The sequence below is a fragment of the Metschnikowia bicuspidata genome (assembly GCF_001664035.1).
Source record: "Metschnikowia bicuspidata var. bicuspidata NRRL YB-4993 chromosome Unknown METBIscaffold_2, whole genome shotgun sequence".
NCBI lineage: Eukaryota > Fungi > Ascomycota > Pichiomycetes > Serinales > Metschnikowiaceae > Metschnikowia > Metschnikowia bicuspidata.
Window position 1 is genome coordinate 2,044,066 of NW_017387732.1, and position 17,059 is coordinate 2,061,124.

The 17,059-nt window shown below is 46.8% G+C and overlaps 5 protein-coding genes across 5 annotated transcripts; 1 reads left to right on the top strand and 4 right to left on the bottom strand.

Moving 5' to 3' along the window:
- Window positions 1–363: 363 nt before the first annotated feature.
- Window positions 364–3,410, bottom strand: METBIDRAFT_77852 (ubiquitin conjugation factor core domain-containing protein; the record flags this gene model as incomplete). The annotated part of the gene is made up of 4 exons (XM_018858781.1): window positions 364–765; window positions 804–1,829; window positions 1,877–3,328; window positions 3,393–3,410. 4 exons carry the CDS (start codon window positions 3,408–3,410, stop codon window positions 364–366), a joined length of 2,898 nt encoding a protein of 965 aa, XP_018712960.1.
- A 1,730-nt stretch (window positions 3,411–5,140) lies between these two features.
- On the bottom strand, window positions 5,141–6,367 carry METBIDRAFT_39144 (uncharacterized protein; the record flags this gene model as incomplete). Its single annotated transcript, XM_018857101.1, has 1 exon — window positions 5,141–6,367. The coding sequence occupies one exon, from the start codon at window positions 6,365–6,367 to the stop codon at window positions 5,141–5,143; it is 1,227 nt and encodes a 408-aa protein (XP_018712961.1).
- A 2,550-nt stretch (window positions 6,368–8,917) lies between these two features.
- Window positions 8,918–10,780, top strand: HOL4 (Hol4p; the record flags this gene model as incomplete). The annotated part of the gene is made up of 1 exon (XM_018857164.1): window positions 8,918–10,780. One exon carries the CDS (start codon window positions 8,918–8,920, stop codon window positions 10,778–10,780), a length of 1,863 nt encoding a protein of 620 aa, XP_018712962.1.
- A 718-nt stretch (window positions 10,781–11,498) lies between these two features.
- MAK32 (Mak32p) lies at window positions 11,499–12,533 on the bottom strand (the record flags this gene model as incomplete). The annotated part of the gene is made up of 1 exon (XM_018857286.1): window positions 11,499–12,533. The coding sequence occupies one exon, from the start codon at window positions 12,531–12,533 to the stop codon at window positions 11,499–11,501; it is 1,035 nt and encodes a 344-aa protein (XP_018712963.1).
- Window positions 12,534–14,986: 2,453 nt separating this feature from the next.
- On the bottom strand, window positions 14,987–16,279 carry METBIDRAFT_31361 (uncharacterized protein). Its single transcript, XM_018855835.1, has one exon. The coding sequence runs from the start codon at window positions 16,194–16,196 to the stop codon at window positions 15,159–15,161; it is 1,038 nt and encodes a 345-aa protein (XP_018712964.1). The 5' UTR covers window positions 16,197–16,279; the 3' UTR covers window positions 14,987–15,158.
- Window positions 16,280–17,059: the final 780 nt, after the last annotated feature.

Consider the following 17,059-nt stretch of genomic DNA (forward strand, 5'->3'; position numbering starts at 1 on the left):
AACGTCAACCAAAGACAAAGCGTCAGAGGATTGTACGCTGGTAAGAAATCGCTCCCAAAGGACTTGAAAGCCAAGAAGACCAGAGCTTTGAAAAGGGCCTTGTCCAAAGAGGATGCTGCTAGAGTGACCGTCAAGGTCAGAAAGCAACAAGTCGCCTTCCCAAAGAAGGTCTACGCCCTCAAGGCTGAAACTTACATGATATCATGGTATTAATATAGCTATCCAACTCCCTCTTTTGTTTCGCCTTTCTTCCGTAGAGCTGCTTGCCTGTGGCCAATACATCCCTCGCCATGACACCACGGGCCTCACACATTTCTTTTTCCGAGCTTGAAATCGTGAATCTTCTGCTTCATTTCCACGTCGTCAATCACATCTTCTAGCGTCCGCCGGCATCCTGTTGAACGGGTCCATTGAGTCACACAGAAAATGCGCCTTGATGGTCGATCGGTCCATGGTAATCCTCGAGCCTGGAAGAATCACTGGGTCTTCCATGAGCGTATACATGAGCGGGTCAAGGAACTCATCAGGAATCTCGCCCATTTCCTCATCTTGTCTCTCGATCGAGAGTCTCTCTTTCTCAGCAGCCGCGCCCAAGGTATAAAACCGGTGAATCCTCCCTCGTGTAGCCCCTGTCCTCTTCAACAAAATCTTTTTTGCTCTGCCAAATAAACGGACGTCAAACGATCTCCCGTCCTTAGCCACTGCCTGTACAAATTCAGCTTGTCTACTCAAATTGCAATAGATATGGCAAATATCGGAAAGAATCTTCTCGGATGGAACTCGTAGTTCTCAGGCGACTTCACTTTGAGTTTGAAACGCTTGGGGCTCACCATCAAGCTCAAATTGTAATTCAACATGCCTGCCAAACGGTCAACAAGCTCGGGTATTGTAAACCCTTCGGGTACCTGCTCCGTGAACAACTTGAAAAGCGTCATAGTCTGGTTTGCGAGTCCCATATAAGACTTGACATTCTTCTCTGCAGACTGCAACTCATTCCAAAGTTCTCTCCTGGTCCCAAATACCTCCTCGTCACTTTCGCAATCAGACCTTCGTTTCCTCATCTTGACCTGAAGTTTGTGAATATTGCTAAACTCATTGAAGGCCTCGTCAAATAAGTATGTCGTGTCGTTCAACATCCGTGCTATGAAACGAATGAAAAACTCAATTTTGTTCTTGGCGTAGTCGCTCAATTGCTTTTTGTAGAATGAATCCTCCCAAAGCTCTTCGATGATCTTGGAAATGTAGATTCTGCTGTTAAATTTGCCGTAGAACTGAGAAGAGGCTGTCTTCTCAATGATAACGTAGATGTCCAAGAGTGAGTATAGGATATTGTTCTTCACAACTGTGTTGTTATAAAAAAGATTGGACAAGTACCCCGGCTCACCAAATTCAGAGCGAATGGTACCATGGAATATCATTTCGACAATCGATCCTTTTAAGTGTGGGTTTCCGATCAACTCAGGACAGCGCAACAAGGCTACAAAAAACTCCGCAACAATCGAGAGCTTTTCGTCGTTCTTCGTCAAGGGGTTCATATCAAACCGAGAAACGAAGGCGCAATAGCTTATTACACCTTCCAAACAAGACTCTGGCATGAACTTCCACGGAACTGGCGATTGGCTTTTCAAAAACTCGTTGTCGTCAAGTTGGTTCGTCTTCTCGACTTGAAAAGTTGGGATAAAGATCTTTGGTGAGGGATGCTTGTTTTCGGGGTCGATGGTTATCAAAAAGAACTGTGCCGAGCCAACCACAAAATCAAAAATTTCCAAATTGAGTCCTCTATTCGAAAAAACGCCACAATAATCCATGGGTAAAATTCGGTATAGTAACTAATAGCGCCATGGTTGGCTCGACTCGGTCTGTATTTGAGTTTCACCTGTTGTGTGTACGAGCGATGTTCGGGTTTCAATTTGTTGCAGGTAGAGATCACGCTACCGATGCCGTACTGAAGATAGGTGAGTGTGAGGTAAAAGCAGTCTGAAATGAAATTGGATTCCTCGTCCATGGCATCTTTATAAAACTCTCCGGCTTCCGTAGATGAGGCATATACCCGGGGCATCTCTTTGACGTCCAATAATTTGTTCTTGCCTCCGAAAAAGTAAGGGTCGATTTTGTCAAGCTTCGAGTACGTAGGGAAATTGAGAAAAGTTAAACTCAATCGGACCAACATGTAGGATATGTTGAACATGAAGCCGTCACTGATCAAGTTCGTGGTGTCTGCATAAGATCTGATCCTCGAGTGTGAGACATTCGCCAAATCAGCAAACCACTTCATGATTGCCTGTCTCGTCTGGGGCGAGCCTCGAATGAGCTTGTCTATGATGAACCACAAACGCTCAGCCAAGGCTTTATACTCATTTTGGATGGTCAAGTGTGCGATTTTCGGACCTCTCGTATAGTACCAGAGGCCCACATCAAAGTTTAGATGAGACAACTTTAACAAGGAGCCAAGCAGGGCCCCGCGCTCGAAATCAAAGCCACTAGTGGCATCTGCTGGGCTGAACGAGTCGATCTGTGAGAAGCTGGCACATACGGGTTTCATAGATACTAATGTCTCCCAGAGCGTGAGGCATTGCGTGTACTCGGGATAGTGTATGTTGATGTCGCAAAGGAGCTCATTCAACTCCGGGAAAATGGCGTTTGTGACGTCCAACACCGCATCTTCTTTGACCGCTTTGACTATTATATCCGCCAAAAGCGTGTGCAAGTCTTGCCTTGAAATAAGAGCTGAGACAGTGTCGGGCACATTGTTGCCGAGAATCATCTTAGGCACTTGGAAACAGATGAGGCCATACGCGGCACAGTATGAAGAGACAGCAGTCAAAAACCCGAGTTTCGTCTCGTAGTCAGCTGACTTTTTCAGGAGCGTTCTGCGCAGCGCAAACGCCTTATTGTACACTTCGAACAAGTACAAATAAGGCAACTGGGCGTTAGGTGTGCCTAGTACTGTGAGGATTTCCACGAAAATCGCTTCAGCACATGTGGGATCTACGACCTCCGACATGCCCAATGACCTGAAATTGTTGGCACCATTATCAAAGCCAACTCCAAACATACTGAGAACCTCAGTTCTCAACCACTTGTCCATGGCTATTTCTGGGGAGACTTTATTAGAGGATGCTTGGGTCAGCTCTGTGGCTTTCACATCGACTTTTCCAGTGGTAGGAACCATTTTTTCCGAAGATCCCAGTGGTGACGGTTTCGATACCTTAGCAGGCGCCTGTTGTTGCTGAGAATCCAATTTTGGTTGTTTCGGGGAGGCCGAAGGCCCTGAGGAAGGTGAGTTGGCAGATGACTGCGCAACCCGTGCCGATCTCTTGTTTCTGATCTAAGGGAAAGGTTAGTTTCAGCTCAAAACGTGCATGGCGAATAGAGAGTATAAAGCTACATACTTCGTCAGGATTACTCATGGTCTCTTTGACTTGATGAAGATGAATGTTATACTGTTGGAGCAAAATTTTTCTCTAGGCAAGGGGTGAAACTGCACGCAGTTTGTGTACCAGTGACAATGCCGTGGACGGTCCTTCTCTGTGTATATGGACTCAACCTATTATACACAGAAGGTTTGGAAGTAAGGACATAACTAGTTGTGAGGTCCGCTGAAGAAAGGATAGGATTAGACCCGACTTCTATGTCATTATGAGAAGCATAGCAGTACTGGTCCTGAAGAGGGTCTCAGAAAGAGTCCTCTTCGGTAGTAGATTCATTCATGTGATCTAGGAACGATTAAAGGTAGATATGCTGGTCTAGATAGGACAAACCAACAAAGGAGAAAACCTGGAGGTCCTTTATATTAGCTGCACCATAGAGATGGCTTCGCACCGGATGCAGTATCCTGGACGGGATATTCCCTTAATGTGAGAACTAGACTCTCAAACCTAATGTTAATGTGACAAAAGGAGGCGTTCAGGGTCGTATCACATACCTGGAAACCGAATAGCGTGATGAGTATAAGGGTAGAGATTTCCCTCCAAAGATCTTTTTAGATGATCAGTCAGAACTAATTTGGTTTTGTTTTACCCTTAATAAAGGGTTATTTCCACACGTTAGTACGTCATGTCGCCTCCGATATCTCAATTGTACCAGTTGGGAAATGCTTGTGGACAGGACAATAGACTTAGAATATTCTGTACTAAAGCAGAAATACAAGCACTTGGGGCTACTGCGAACCTCAACATATACTAGCATAGGTCAAGTATGAGGCTTGGTGTCCGGGTGTGAGGCCACCGGCGTGGGCGATTATCGTGGGGGCTCGCTTAGATGTATAACAAACGATGTCATGTTATCTTTATTTAGTCAAAATTGTTTTCTGATATATACTTAGCTGGTCCTCGCGTTCTGAATATGACAATCCGACATGTAGTTATATGAAGCCAGCACTATACTATCTAGAAGTGATCCAGTAGTGGGCCGAAATTGATAAATAGTGCACAAACTTAGTAAAGTCTTCACCTAGCAGTCCCTAAGTTGATGATAGTTCCAGAAATGAGTGGCATTGGCCAAGAACTATTGCGAAATTCTGGGTTTGATAATTTGAGTGGTTTGAGTTTTGGCTATTGTTGATCGGTTGATTGGCAGTTTCTGTGTTTTCCGGGTATTGAACAACAGACAGTGTCTGGGGCAATACAAGAAAAGCGAATAAAACCGATCACGGGGAATGATAGCGTGCCATGCCTTGAATAATGTTGGGGATGTTGAATTAGGTAATATTTGGGAGATTGTTTTCTAGTGGAGTTCATGGAATGTGTAGGTGATGTTGGGTAGAGAATTTTACTCTGCATGGCTGCAATTGTGATTCACGTTGGATAGTCACTCGATAAGGCATGCGTGTTCTGCTGGGCCAAGACCAAGCCGCAGCATTGGAGACTGAGATCTTCATAATCGAGAAGTCAGCAAACAATCTGATTGAATCATGCAGATTAGTTTCGAATCACGAAGGAGAATTCGATGGGGGCTTTGTCCTGAGGCCACCATTTTCTGATGCAAGTAGGCACACGATTTAGTCATCTCAATGACATCAAGCAAGGGCCTGTTGAAGAGGGTATTTCAAACGTCCGCACCTGGAATCTTCTATATGACCATTTCAGAAAATATAAATTGTCTGTGATTATTTCCAATTCTGACGAGACTCTTGCATGGACTAAGTCGGAACTTCATCTTCCGTGAAGTCCTGCTTCTCGTCCTTGTTGATCACAAAAAAACCAAGCGTAACTATCAGTGCACCAAACAAGTACCAGAAGTGCACGTGGAAGCCTTTGAACACCCAGTCGCCAATCATGGCCAACGGAATAGTGAGCGAAAGACCCACGGTTACAGTCAATGGGCTGGTGAGCAAGACTGCCTTGCACCAGCAGAAGTCACTGATGAATGTGATGAAAGCATTAAGACATAGAAGCTTGATCACGTGTGCGTTGTCGGGGAGCCCGAATTTCTCTACGCCCGTGAAATGAAGCACCACCAAGACCGGCCACAAGAGCACGAGGCTGTACAAGCCAACAAAGCCAAAGAAGAGATGGGTGTTGAAAGTTCGCTCGTGCGTGGTGCCGGGAATTGTGATTTTGTGCTTGAGGAGAATCGTGTAGATTCCGTAGATGAGCGCCCCGGAAAGTGCCAACGCATTGCCCCAGAGCACGAAAAACGGCGTGGAGTCTTCAGGGAGATCCTCCAATCCCAGAGAGTCGATTTTAGTGACTAGAAGCACCCCCGAAAACGAGAGCACGATGCCTGCGATTTTGTTGCGGTTGATCTTCTCGATGCGGTAGAAGTACCCGAAAATAAGTGTAAAAAACGACAGCGTCGACAGCAAAATGGTCTGCAGCGCCACGGACGTGTATGAGAGCCACGCGTTGGTGACCAAGTTGGCGGAGAACCAGAGCACAACGAACTGCAACGAAAGCATGAGCGTCTCACAAATGCCTACGTCATCGGAGCCTTTTTTCGGCAACACGGCCAGGCTCTCGGCGGTCAAGTCTTCCGAACTAACGTCACGTGAGGCCCCGTAGGTGTGCAAAGGCTGCGGCCCGCTTTCGGCGTCTTTTAAGGGGTCGTATTGAGAAGCCCGGTAGTCCTGTGAAACGATACGGGCGAATTCCAGCACCGAGTAGCCGTGCTGCCTCAAATACGGCACGAGGTAAAACACAAAGCAGCTGTTGTTGATCCACGTGATGAAAAACGGCTTGCGGTAGACGTTGGTTTCAAAAAGATCGTTGACCAAGAAACTGCTGCCGACCCAAAACACAATCACCGAGGTCAAATTGACCAATCCCAAGACCCATTTCTGAGCCGACAGAAGCTGGCTCTCGGGTGCAAGAAAAGCGCGAAATAGCAGAAAGAACGCTGCCGTGTAGTTCTGGACTGTTCGGAGCATTTCCTGGATATATGTGCGAAAATTGGTGGGGGAAGGTGAGCCGGTGGATCGGTAGATGGCAGGTTTGATGGCTGGCATGTGCTGGGCCATCTAGAGATACGGCACGTCACGTGCACATGCGAAAACACTGGTGCCGGTCTCGCGCAGGCGGCGCGTCTTATCGGCACGATCCACTGTGTGCAGGACCGCCAACTCGGCACCCAGGCGGTGGAGGAAACGAAACCATATCCATAGTTTTGGATTATTGTTGTAGGCAAGGAAAGGCGCGTTTGGGTGAGCATTTTTGATCAAAGCCATGATACATCAAAGGCTGTGCATAGAGTATTGCTTTCCGTTTTGTCCATCTGTTCTGAGCCGGTGTTAAAGACAGACTGCCTGGTCCGTTTCCAAGCTGATGTAATACATAAGTTCAAGAGCTATTCTGTATCTGTATGGTCGTTTGGCCTAGGCAGAAACAATAAATTGTATGTGTGAGCTCCTGGAACACCATGGATGGCCATGCAACACGGTGCTAGGATCACAGAATCTGATTTCAGAAGCAGAAATAATCTTGAGGTGAGTGAAACAGCTTTATGGTGCACTCTGATGGGAGTCCAGATTTTGATTGTAGAAAGCAATTTCGCGATTAGTGGTAAGTTCTCACGGCTTTGCTCCAAGTCTGCCAGCAGCAAATCAATATAAGATGATGTTTTAGTAATGCTCAGGATCGCTGCTTGCTCAAACGTGCAAGAAGATGAACAACTCACATGAATGTGCTTCACAAGGATTGCATATTCCAATTATTCGGCTCATCGGCCCAGTAAAACACAATCGATAACTAACCGTGCAGAAGACAAATGAATTGTTAAGTCCCAAGAAGTCTGCCGTACATGCAATTTGAAACCTTTTCCCTTTCACAGACATGCGGCTGTATTCGAAATATAGTCTTGTCTTTTTCATTCCTTGAATTGACCCATATCGCTGGCAGTTTTCTGGGTCCTCACCCTCACGTAACGCGTCTATGTAAGAAGTTGTATGCATACGTTCGTAATTGTTCTTTTTCGAGACAAACAATAGAGCGCGTTTGGTGTTGGCAAGTACTATTGTTAGATATTTTTCTTGGTATAGACCAAGGGTTCTTAGATATTGAATTATAGAATATACAGTGTATTTAAGGATTACAAGTCTTGCCAACTATCCTCGACCCGACAAATACGAGTATCGGGGTCTGGAGATTACAGGTCGGAAGAATTTTCATAAGGCCAAGAAGTTGAGGCTGTAGATTCAGTACTTTAAACAATGAACGCCGATATACAAAATTACGTGCTCGTCAATCACTTCCTAGAAAACAATGGCTCTGCGGTTGAGACAACACCAGAGGGGCAGCATTCCAGCCACTTGATGTTTCTCGAAACAAAAGAAAATGTGCAGAGGAGTTGCAATTTTTGTAGTAGACCAAAAGAATATGTGAGGATTTTTCACCATCTCCGGGTGCGGCGTCAGGGCTCCAGATGCCAACGTCTGTGGCAGTACATTCGAGCTTAGGAAGTCAGAACATACTTTTCTTGTCGTTTCATCAACTAAAATGCATCCCAATATGGATTTACATAGCAGTCTCAGAATCGAGGCTCGCCAATGTAAGTTGATTAGCGAAGCAGAATGGTGCAGAAAATATCAGGCCCAACCTCTGCGGTTCCTTTTTCTCAAATCCGAGACATCAATTTCAGAGCCCTACTCTGTGTGAAGATTGGGCTGGGGAGCAACAGCCACACAGCAGGGTATTTCTCTATTTATTTTTTTATTTTTTTTTATTTTTTGACTTTTTGATCTCTTCATGTTGCCAACACCATCACGGGTTACTACACATCTTATGTAATACACCATCGAATATATTCACACACACTTCTCCGAAATGCAGTGCCATGTCACCAAACCCCACTTAGTACTGAGGGAAAATCTCCTAACATGTGGCGGACCTGCGTGCTTCTAATATTCTGGTCTCGTAGCGAATAATTACTCGGGGCCTTCGTCGCTTCGATTCCGGCACACACCTGCCAGCCGTGCGTGACAGCCGTTCACCTCCAAGACCCACCCCAAACGTGCAGAACCACTAGAAACTCAAAAAAAAAAACATGGTCCTTCTCAAGCCAAACCCCGGCCTGCCCCTAGCAGCACGAAAAGCCCCATGCGGCTCAGCAGCCCAAAACACTCGAGTCCCCGGCACCGTATATACAGTGGCCTGCACACAGCGCCCGCCACGCCCCAGCCTGCGCCTTCCATCTAGACACTCTAATTGCGCCGCGACTACTACGACTAGCCATACTTCTTCTTTCACCCACTACTTGAAGAAGCATTATAGAACCCACATACCCAAAGCCACAGAATACTGCTGGAGCCTGCACACACCCATCACCCAGGCCTGCACACACCGCCGGATTCTCCTGTCCCCGCTGTCTGTGTCTCACAACCGCCCTGGCCGCCACAGGGCAGTACCGACAGATTTGCATCCTGGCCAAGCCCGCCACCACGCCCGGTTTGTGCCAAACGGACGCCTCCGCCAGACCCGTACACATGGCCCGGCTCGGAATCCGGCAGCCGGACGAAGAAATCGTCACGGGCACGACCGTCATGATCGACGCCGCCGTTGCGCCGAACCCGGCACCTAGCGACGGCATCAGCACCCCGGAGAAAACGCAGCCGCCGCCGGCTGGCGCCCCGGGCCCGCCCGGAAACCTCAAGAAAAACGCCGGCGGCATCATCCTCCATCCACAGCCGATGGACGACCCGAACGACCCGTTGAACTGGCCCACGCTACGCAAGGACTTGTGCTTCTTGATCATCGGCTTCCAGACCTTCCTAGGCGGCGGCCAGACGCCGATTCTCGCGGCGGGGTTCAACGACTTGCTGGCCGAATTCGGCCGCCCGTTGACGTCCATCTCGTATCTCGTCGGCGCTTTCATGCTAGCGCTCGGCTTCGGGTCGCTTTTCGCCAGTCCCACGGCCATTCTCTACGGCAAGCGGCTCGTCTACCTCGTGGGAATTGTTGTGTTTCTCGTGGGCAGTATTGTATGTGCTGCGTCCGCCAATTACGGCGGGCTCATGGCCGGCCGCATTCTCACGGGATTCGGCTCCTCGCCCACCGAAAGCTTGGCCTCCGCCAGCCTCAGCGAGATGTACTTCCAGCACGAGCGCGCATACCGCACGGGGCTCTACACGCTCTTGCTTCTCGGCGGCAAGAACATCTTGCCGCTCCTCTCCTCGCTCATATTCCAGCACTTGGACCGCCACTGGCTCTTCTGGATCCAGCTGATGTTCCTCGCGCTCATCCTCATTCTCACTTTCTTGTTTGTGCCCGAGACGTACTGGGACCGCACCTCCGTGCCCGACCACATCCCTGTCATGGACTCCACGTCGCTCCGCCGGCTGGCCGACGAAAACACCTACACCAATAGCGCGCTGGCGGGCTCAGCAAGCATGGACTCCCAAGCCGGGGCCGCAGGACACCAAGCGCTGGCCGCGGACCCCAAAATAAGGCCCAGCAATCCGCCGGCAGCTCTCGCGGGAGGCAGCGCAAGCCCGCGCACCTTCGTCAACGAGCAAGCAGGCCAAACAGCTCCGCCCCAAAGTTTCACACATCGGCTCCATCTAGTGTCAGGCAGGCACTCTGCCGACAAGTGGTGGATGGTGGCGCTCCGCCCAATGTTTCTCTACGCGTATCCTGCGGTTCTTTATGGCTCGCTTGTCTACTCACTCGCCGTGGTGTGGCTCATTGTCATCTCCGAGGTTCTCACTGAGATCTTCCAGGCAGAGGAGTACGGGTACTCGGCACAAACAGTGGGCCTCTTCTATATCTCACCGTTCGTGGGTGGCATTCTTGGCTCGCTCTGCGCAGGGATACTTGGGGACAAGATCACCCGGGCCATGGTGCGCAGAAACCACGGAATCTACGAGCCGGAGTTTCGCTTGATCATGTTGGTGCCTTCCACACTCTTCACGTGTATCGGGCTCATGGGCTTCGGCTGGTCGGCTTACGTGACGGACCCGTGGATTGCACCTGTGATATTCTTCGGCTGCCTTAGTTTCGGCTCGTCGATGGCATCCACCACTGCCATCACATTCACGATTGACTGCTACAAGATGTTCGCAGCAGAGGCGTTAGTCTCGTTCAACTTCGCCAAGAATATCATTGGTTTCGTGTTCTCTTTATTCAACAACCATGCATATGCGTCTTTGGAAGGAAAAGATTTGTTTGTTATTTATGGATGTGCGCAGTTGTTTCTTAGTTTATTGGGTGTGTTGATTTACGTGTTTGGGAAAGTATGGCGGTCCTGGACAGACGACTTGAACTTGCTTAGGTGCTTGTATCACAAGGATGAGTTGGTCTCTGCTCTGGTGTCCAACGCCGACCGTTCACTTCGCCTGAAGCCTCGATAGAGCTCTCGGTCTCCGACTTTATGAATTTTATAGATTTGCGCTGGTCGCGATGGTCTCCGCAGTGAGCCGTTTAGCCTTTGGGTTTAGAAAGGAGAGTGTTTAGAAATCCCCATTCTCCTGTCGAAAATGCTCTGAAGTAGGCATCTCGTGAGAACTTTCTGCCGAGCAAAATAGAGACCATCTTACTGGCGATGCATTAATATGTTGGGTGGATGCACTTTCCCACAGCAATACAAAACAAGCTGCGGTAACGGCTTCCCTCTAGATACGGTACGCGTTGGATCTGAGAAGCAGCTCATCATGTTGAGCAGCACAGTTACGGCATGCACGTAAAAACCTGAATGCTATTATTCATTGTGGCAGAACCACTCACTAGGCGAGAGGCGACGATACCCGCGTTCAGCACAAAACGTGCGTCCAGAAACACAGTCAATTGGTATAACGCAGGCTGAGCTTGCTCAGTGCCTATCTCCCTTGACATTCTCCCTTATTGGACGCTATTTTTTGGTGGACAGGCGTGAAATAACGAGCACTGTGATGCAACACAAGACTAAGCCTGTATCACGGCGCTTTCTCAAAGCTCTGCTCTATCGAGTAGACACTAGCTGCCCTGAACATGGCCCGAATGGCCAAGATCTCCATACTTGCAAGATCTGCCTCCTGCCGCGGCGCACGCGGAGTATCCCCGCTATTTCTGGAGAGCAAGTACCCAAAAGCCCTAAAACCAGTCAAAAGGACCAAGGTCGTGTCCCGCAAGTACGTCGCTGTGTGTGGCCGTATAACGGGCAAGGCGGTCGTGGAACAGCACGCCATTCCACACGTCGCCATCCACAAGGGGCATACCCAATCTCTCGATTACAATTCCGCTGGCAATGGTGCCTACGACTGCGGCCGTGATCCAGTCACCAGAGAGCTCAAGCGCCGTCATGAAGGCACCGCAAAAGGAGTTGCCGCCACCCGTCACGTCCACCACTTTAGCCTGATCCTGGTGGTACGCCGGGAGCATGAGCGAAAGATGGTGGGTCTGAACAAAACAGCCCAACGCCCCGCATCGAAGGACCACGCCGCCGCCAGCCGGGCTGCTGGCCAAAAAGCGGAGCGCCAAAGCCCCGATATCTTTGGGTGTTTGCGGAAGCTCAGCCATCTGGAAGAAGCTGGCGGCCTCGTCCAAGTTGGGTGTAAACACGTCCACTAGCGGGAGCATGCGGTGCAATAGCGGGAGGTTCTCGGCCACGCAGACGGCCGGAAACGGCTCAAACACAAATTTGGGCCTCGCAAGACCGGCGTCACGTTTGGCCCGCTCTCGCATGAAAACACCAATCGTCTCCTCGCATCGCTCCATTGAGCAGCATAGATGGAAGCTGCGCAGCTCGAGCAAGCCTTCTGTGGCTAGAATATCATCTGCCACAATGCGCTTTTTGCTTGTTTTATACACAAAAGTCCGCACGCCGTCATCCCCATAGATGTTGGCGCCCCGAGACGTCAACCTGCCGGGCGTGTGGCGGAAAATGGCACCCGAGTTCCAGGCTGCAATGTCCCGCTCGACACCCGCGGGAAAATCCGTGCCCTTGTCAATGATGCCACAAATACAATGTCCCAATTTGCTGCCGGCGGCTATCCGCCCGCCCACAATGGCATAGGGCCCGCCGCCGCCTATGATGTCGTATTCTGGCTCACGCCCCGATGAGGGCGGGTAGTGGTTTTCATCTATAATGAAGAGCCCAAGTGTGGTGAGAATGGGGTGTTCGCCCATACCACTTGAATGTCTGTGGGTCAGTTTGTTTGAGAGCAGTGTCTTTCTGTCTCGAGTGGCATTGGATGTTCATGTTCTCATACACTCTTTCACGTGACATCATGTGCCTCGCATAACTGGAACGAGTAGTTTCGCAGTTGAGGGATTACTGGGCCTCCACGAACCAGCCTCAACTGTCTCAATTCTAAAATTGTTGGCCGTATTATTATAGACTAACAATGGGTAAAATGCTTCTTACTGTAAGCACTGTGCCTTCTTCAATCGTGCTGCTTGTTTGGTCCGCATAGGGAAGAAGTAGATGATGCCCAAACTATTAAGAGCACTTCGCACTGGCTGAGCAAGACAAACTTCATTATTCGACGGTCTTTGATTGGAACTTCACAACATCTATGATGTGACCTTTGTCTTAGTGCATAATCAGCAAATAATGATAGCCTGACAGGAAACAAAAAAAAAGTGACGCATAAGCAAGAATATGGAGTAGGCTCTGAGCCATCATGTATTATTATGTAATACAAGTATACTGAACCACTAAAAGATCAATTAGTCATAGAAATAGCAATTTGACAACCATTCAAATGCACTGCAAGTATTCTTTGAGTCATGCTGCTTCACGCACAGTCTATTCGTATTTTTTCACAGCAGAGGCTAAGTGAATATTGTTTTTAGCTCTGCCGTATACCTGGTCGCAAAATTACTGTATGTCTTTTTCAGCGGCCGCCTTTAAGCATTGTGCATTCCATGCTCATAACCAAAAGGTACTGTGATTAAAGCAAGAAATTCATTGGGGGTATGTTGTTTGGAGTGATGGTTCACCTGCATTCCGTTCTTAAATTTGAAGGCTAAAATTTCACATGATACATGCACGGGGTAATTGGATATTAGCTAAACTAGGCGTACACGCTATGAATCATTCAGAAAGTAGCAGGACTGCGATGAAAACTGCCTAATGCTTATCGTTTCGGAAAACAGTTTGAATTTGAGGAGCACAAAAACTACTCTACAATTTCATATGTCACGCTCTTGGTGACCTAGAGCTTTTTCTTTTTATTTCTAACGGCACGAATGTGTTAAATCGACTATGTATAAGGTGGCAGAGTCTAAAACATAGGCCCAAAATATTATGCATATGTGCAAAACAAACGCTTTGCAAATATCGAACTGCTGCATTTTAAATTGGAGCCAACATGAACCAGCCAGGGGGAGATTTGTAAACACGCTGGAGCAGTATTGCTCTTTGTTCTTTCCATTCGCTCAAACGAAATGCCTCGTTTTCTCAATTATGATATAGTATTAAGGAAGGAGTGAGAACGAAATCATATTTTTGAATTTATCACATCAATATACCTTAATGGAATAATGGAGCCATCTTTATATTCAATTGTAAACAATATTCAGAGAAAGCCAATACTGATCCGGTTATTTCAAAGCAATTCTCAATAAGCTCATTTGTCAGACTTCATAGAGGTAAGATTCTCTGTCTGGATACAGATACTCAATCCGTGGTCTCAGGTTCTGACACAGCTAGGATCTCAAGTAGACTCACCTCATACAACACTTGAAAAATGGCCCCGATCTCAGGAGTTTCGAGCTATATGGATTATGGTTTGCTTATTTTCATCAAGTTCTGTTTCATTCTTGTCCATGGACTCAACTGTTTCTAAAATTTTGCTTTTTTTATTGTTTTAATTTTACAATTTCTGTATGTTCATTTTGGCTGGATTCACCTATTTAGGGTTAAATGTGAGATGTCTTATCGCATTTGCAAAACTTCTACGTCGAGTAATTCTAAAGCCCCTCTTTCCCAAGACGTAACCCTAAACGTATCATGCTCTTCCAGAGTATCAAGATCAGCAATTCGTTTTACGCATCACAAAACATTTGTGCTTTTATTCGTGAGCTTTGTTCATCCTTCACTAAAAACTGCTTAGGATTCCAAAATAGATTTTGATTCCGTCCAAGGTTCCAATAATTTAATTATATTTCGAGCAGTTGTTTGGATCACAATGTATCATTCAGAGTCTGTAACTTTTGTGCTGAATTTTAATACACGCTGAGAATACTTATTAAATAAAAATTGATTGAAATAGTGGAAAAACAAATCAACTCTCCCCTTTTAATTTAGTAGTAGATGTTTTTTCGTCGAGAGAGTACACAAAGAGAATTACAACTTACTTTCCAAAGACCGATATCAGAGTATAAGATGTCACTTGCAGGTCTTAAACAACGGTAACTTACACCAGAAGCTAAATACTATAAGAAACATGTTTTGGTTCACAATGACATTTCTGTCAATAGACGCCAGCGTCTACTCCTTGATCCGTCGCAAGCAATTCTCAAAAGACCTAAATCTACAGCTCATATGACAGAGAGTTCAAGAGATGATTTATGCTTCTCTGAGCCTGGTGGTGGAAACTTTCCATAATAACTCACAAACTATCAGCGTCAGTTTTCTCAGAAGCCAAATTCATATTATCTAATAAAAAACTATTTATCGTCTTTACTCAGCACAACACTGCACTTTATGGAAACGACTGAGTTCCAGATGGTAATTCCGATAAACAGGCTAGCAATACAGGCAGCTATTTAGCCTAGAGGCCAGAAGCTTCAACTTTTGTCAAGAAATCAGATAGAGGGAACTTGCGAAGAGTTAGCTGCTGGGGCACTATAAAAGTCGGTATCACACTTGCAAGCAAGTGGGGGCTCGTGGGGAGAAGGGTCATCAACAGTAATCTTATTACCAACTAGAGTTTTTTGAGTTTTAAAATCACTTACATTGTACCCTGGGCCAACTTCAAAAAACACTCGATTCTTGTGTGCAATGCCAAGAGATAATCTTCCCGTAGTTGTGCAATACCCAGTTGAGATACTTTCTTCGTAAGGAAGATCTATCTCAATTGAATTCCCCCCTCCTAGGCCGGTGATCTTGATGACCGGAATTACATCCAGCAATTCCTCAAGCCCCAGAGCCCGCAATACTGAGTCCGATGAATCCAAGTTGATAATCTGATTTGGTTTAGGAGAGAAATCCGGAAAGTGCATCTCCAATATCGAGCCAGACCCCACATTAATACATCCATCTCCCCCTATGGGTGTGGTTACTAGCCAAACAAGGTTTCGAAAACAAATCACTCCCTTGTTGGTGATACTAAAATCTCTAGTCAGGCGCTGAAAGTCACCGATCAACAAGCTGGTAGAAAGTCCAGGTGACTGCATGAAAATCATCGTACCGGTGTTCTCCCATGACACCACAGATGTGACATACATATTTGACGACTTGGTAGAAGCCCCAAAGAAACCAAAAAACATTGTGCCATTGTTCAAAAAAGCTTCTTTAGCGTCAATATCGTAGAGACAATCTGCTTGGACACACAGTGAATTGAAGACAATCAATCCATAATTGTCAAAGCGACGCCCTGTCATGAGCACCGAAGCCCCCAATTCGTCAGTACTTGAAACAGAAAACCTGCCACCGTTGTAAACGTTACTTTGCAAAGTAAGACTGGGGCTATTGATAATCGAGTAAGAAACTCTCGTACAAATGAGAAGTCCCTCTAAGGATTTTGCGCCAGGGTCAATCTCAACTGTGTCGTTTCTTATAATCATTACAAAGACCAGGCTGAGAAGGTACGAGATTGCCGCCGCACGAATGCCTAGTGTCATGTTGTGAGGATTGTTACTGCTCTGTTGCCAGGGCCACTAAGGCTTTTTCAAGTAAACTAAAAGAAGAAGGGTGTTGGCTCTCACTGCCTTATATTACCCCGCAGGGGGTATCTCATAATTCTTCTTATTCAGCATGTGTCCGCTATAACGTGGCGGCCATTGTATGAACTTATGACTGCAGGTGCTGAATTTGTTTCTGTATTGCTACATTATATTTAGATTTTCATACGTATCCTGCCAGCCTACTTATCTTCTCCACATGCTGAATAGCAAAAAAGACCTTATTGTCTCTGCTTTATTCTATGCTCCTTTGACTTTTTCTCTAATTCCCACACTCATGTGGGTCACTGAAACCTCAAGGTGAAATATTTTTAAATGGCGTTAATGGTATGTGTGAAACAACTTGAAGTTCAGTACTCAACCAAGGGCTCAGAACTGCGAAGAAACTTTATTTCACCACAATTTCAAATCAGGTCGCCAGGAGCCGGGGTCCAATCCCAAGCTCCTCCTAGAAGCCGTGGCTTTTGAACGCATATCCGCCCGATATTACAGCGTTTTTAATGACAAGTATCATCTGCCAACGAGTGTGAAATTTGACAAAGTCTTGAGCAAATTTCATTTATTTTTTAGGGGTAAAGACGTAATATTCACTTCCTGTTTTATGAAAGAAACAATAGTATTCGAATAGCGTGACATCTTTTCTTAAGGGCCCGTGACCATATTCATTTGACAAGGCGACAAGACGTACATTTATCTCTGCCTCCTGGTACCTAAACAAATAAACCCTGCGAACAGCTTTAGCATATCAAGGAAGGTTTTTTAAATTGTCAAAGAATCTAAAGGAGCTAGCACTTCCCTTAAGT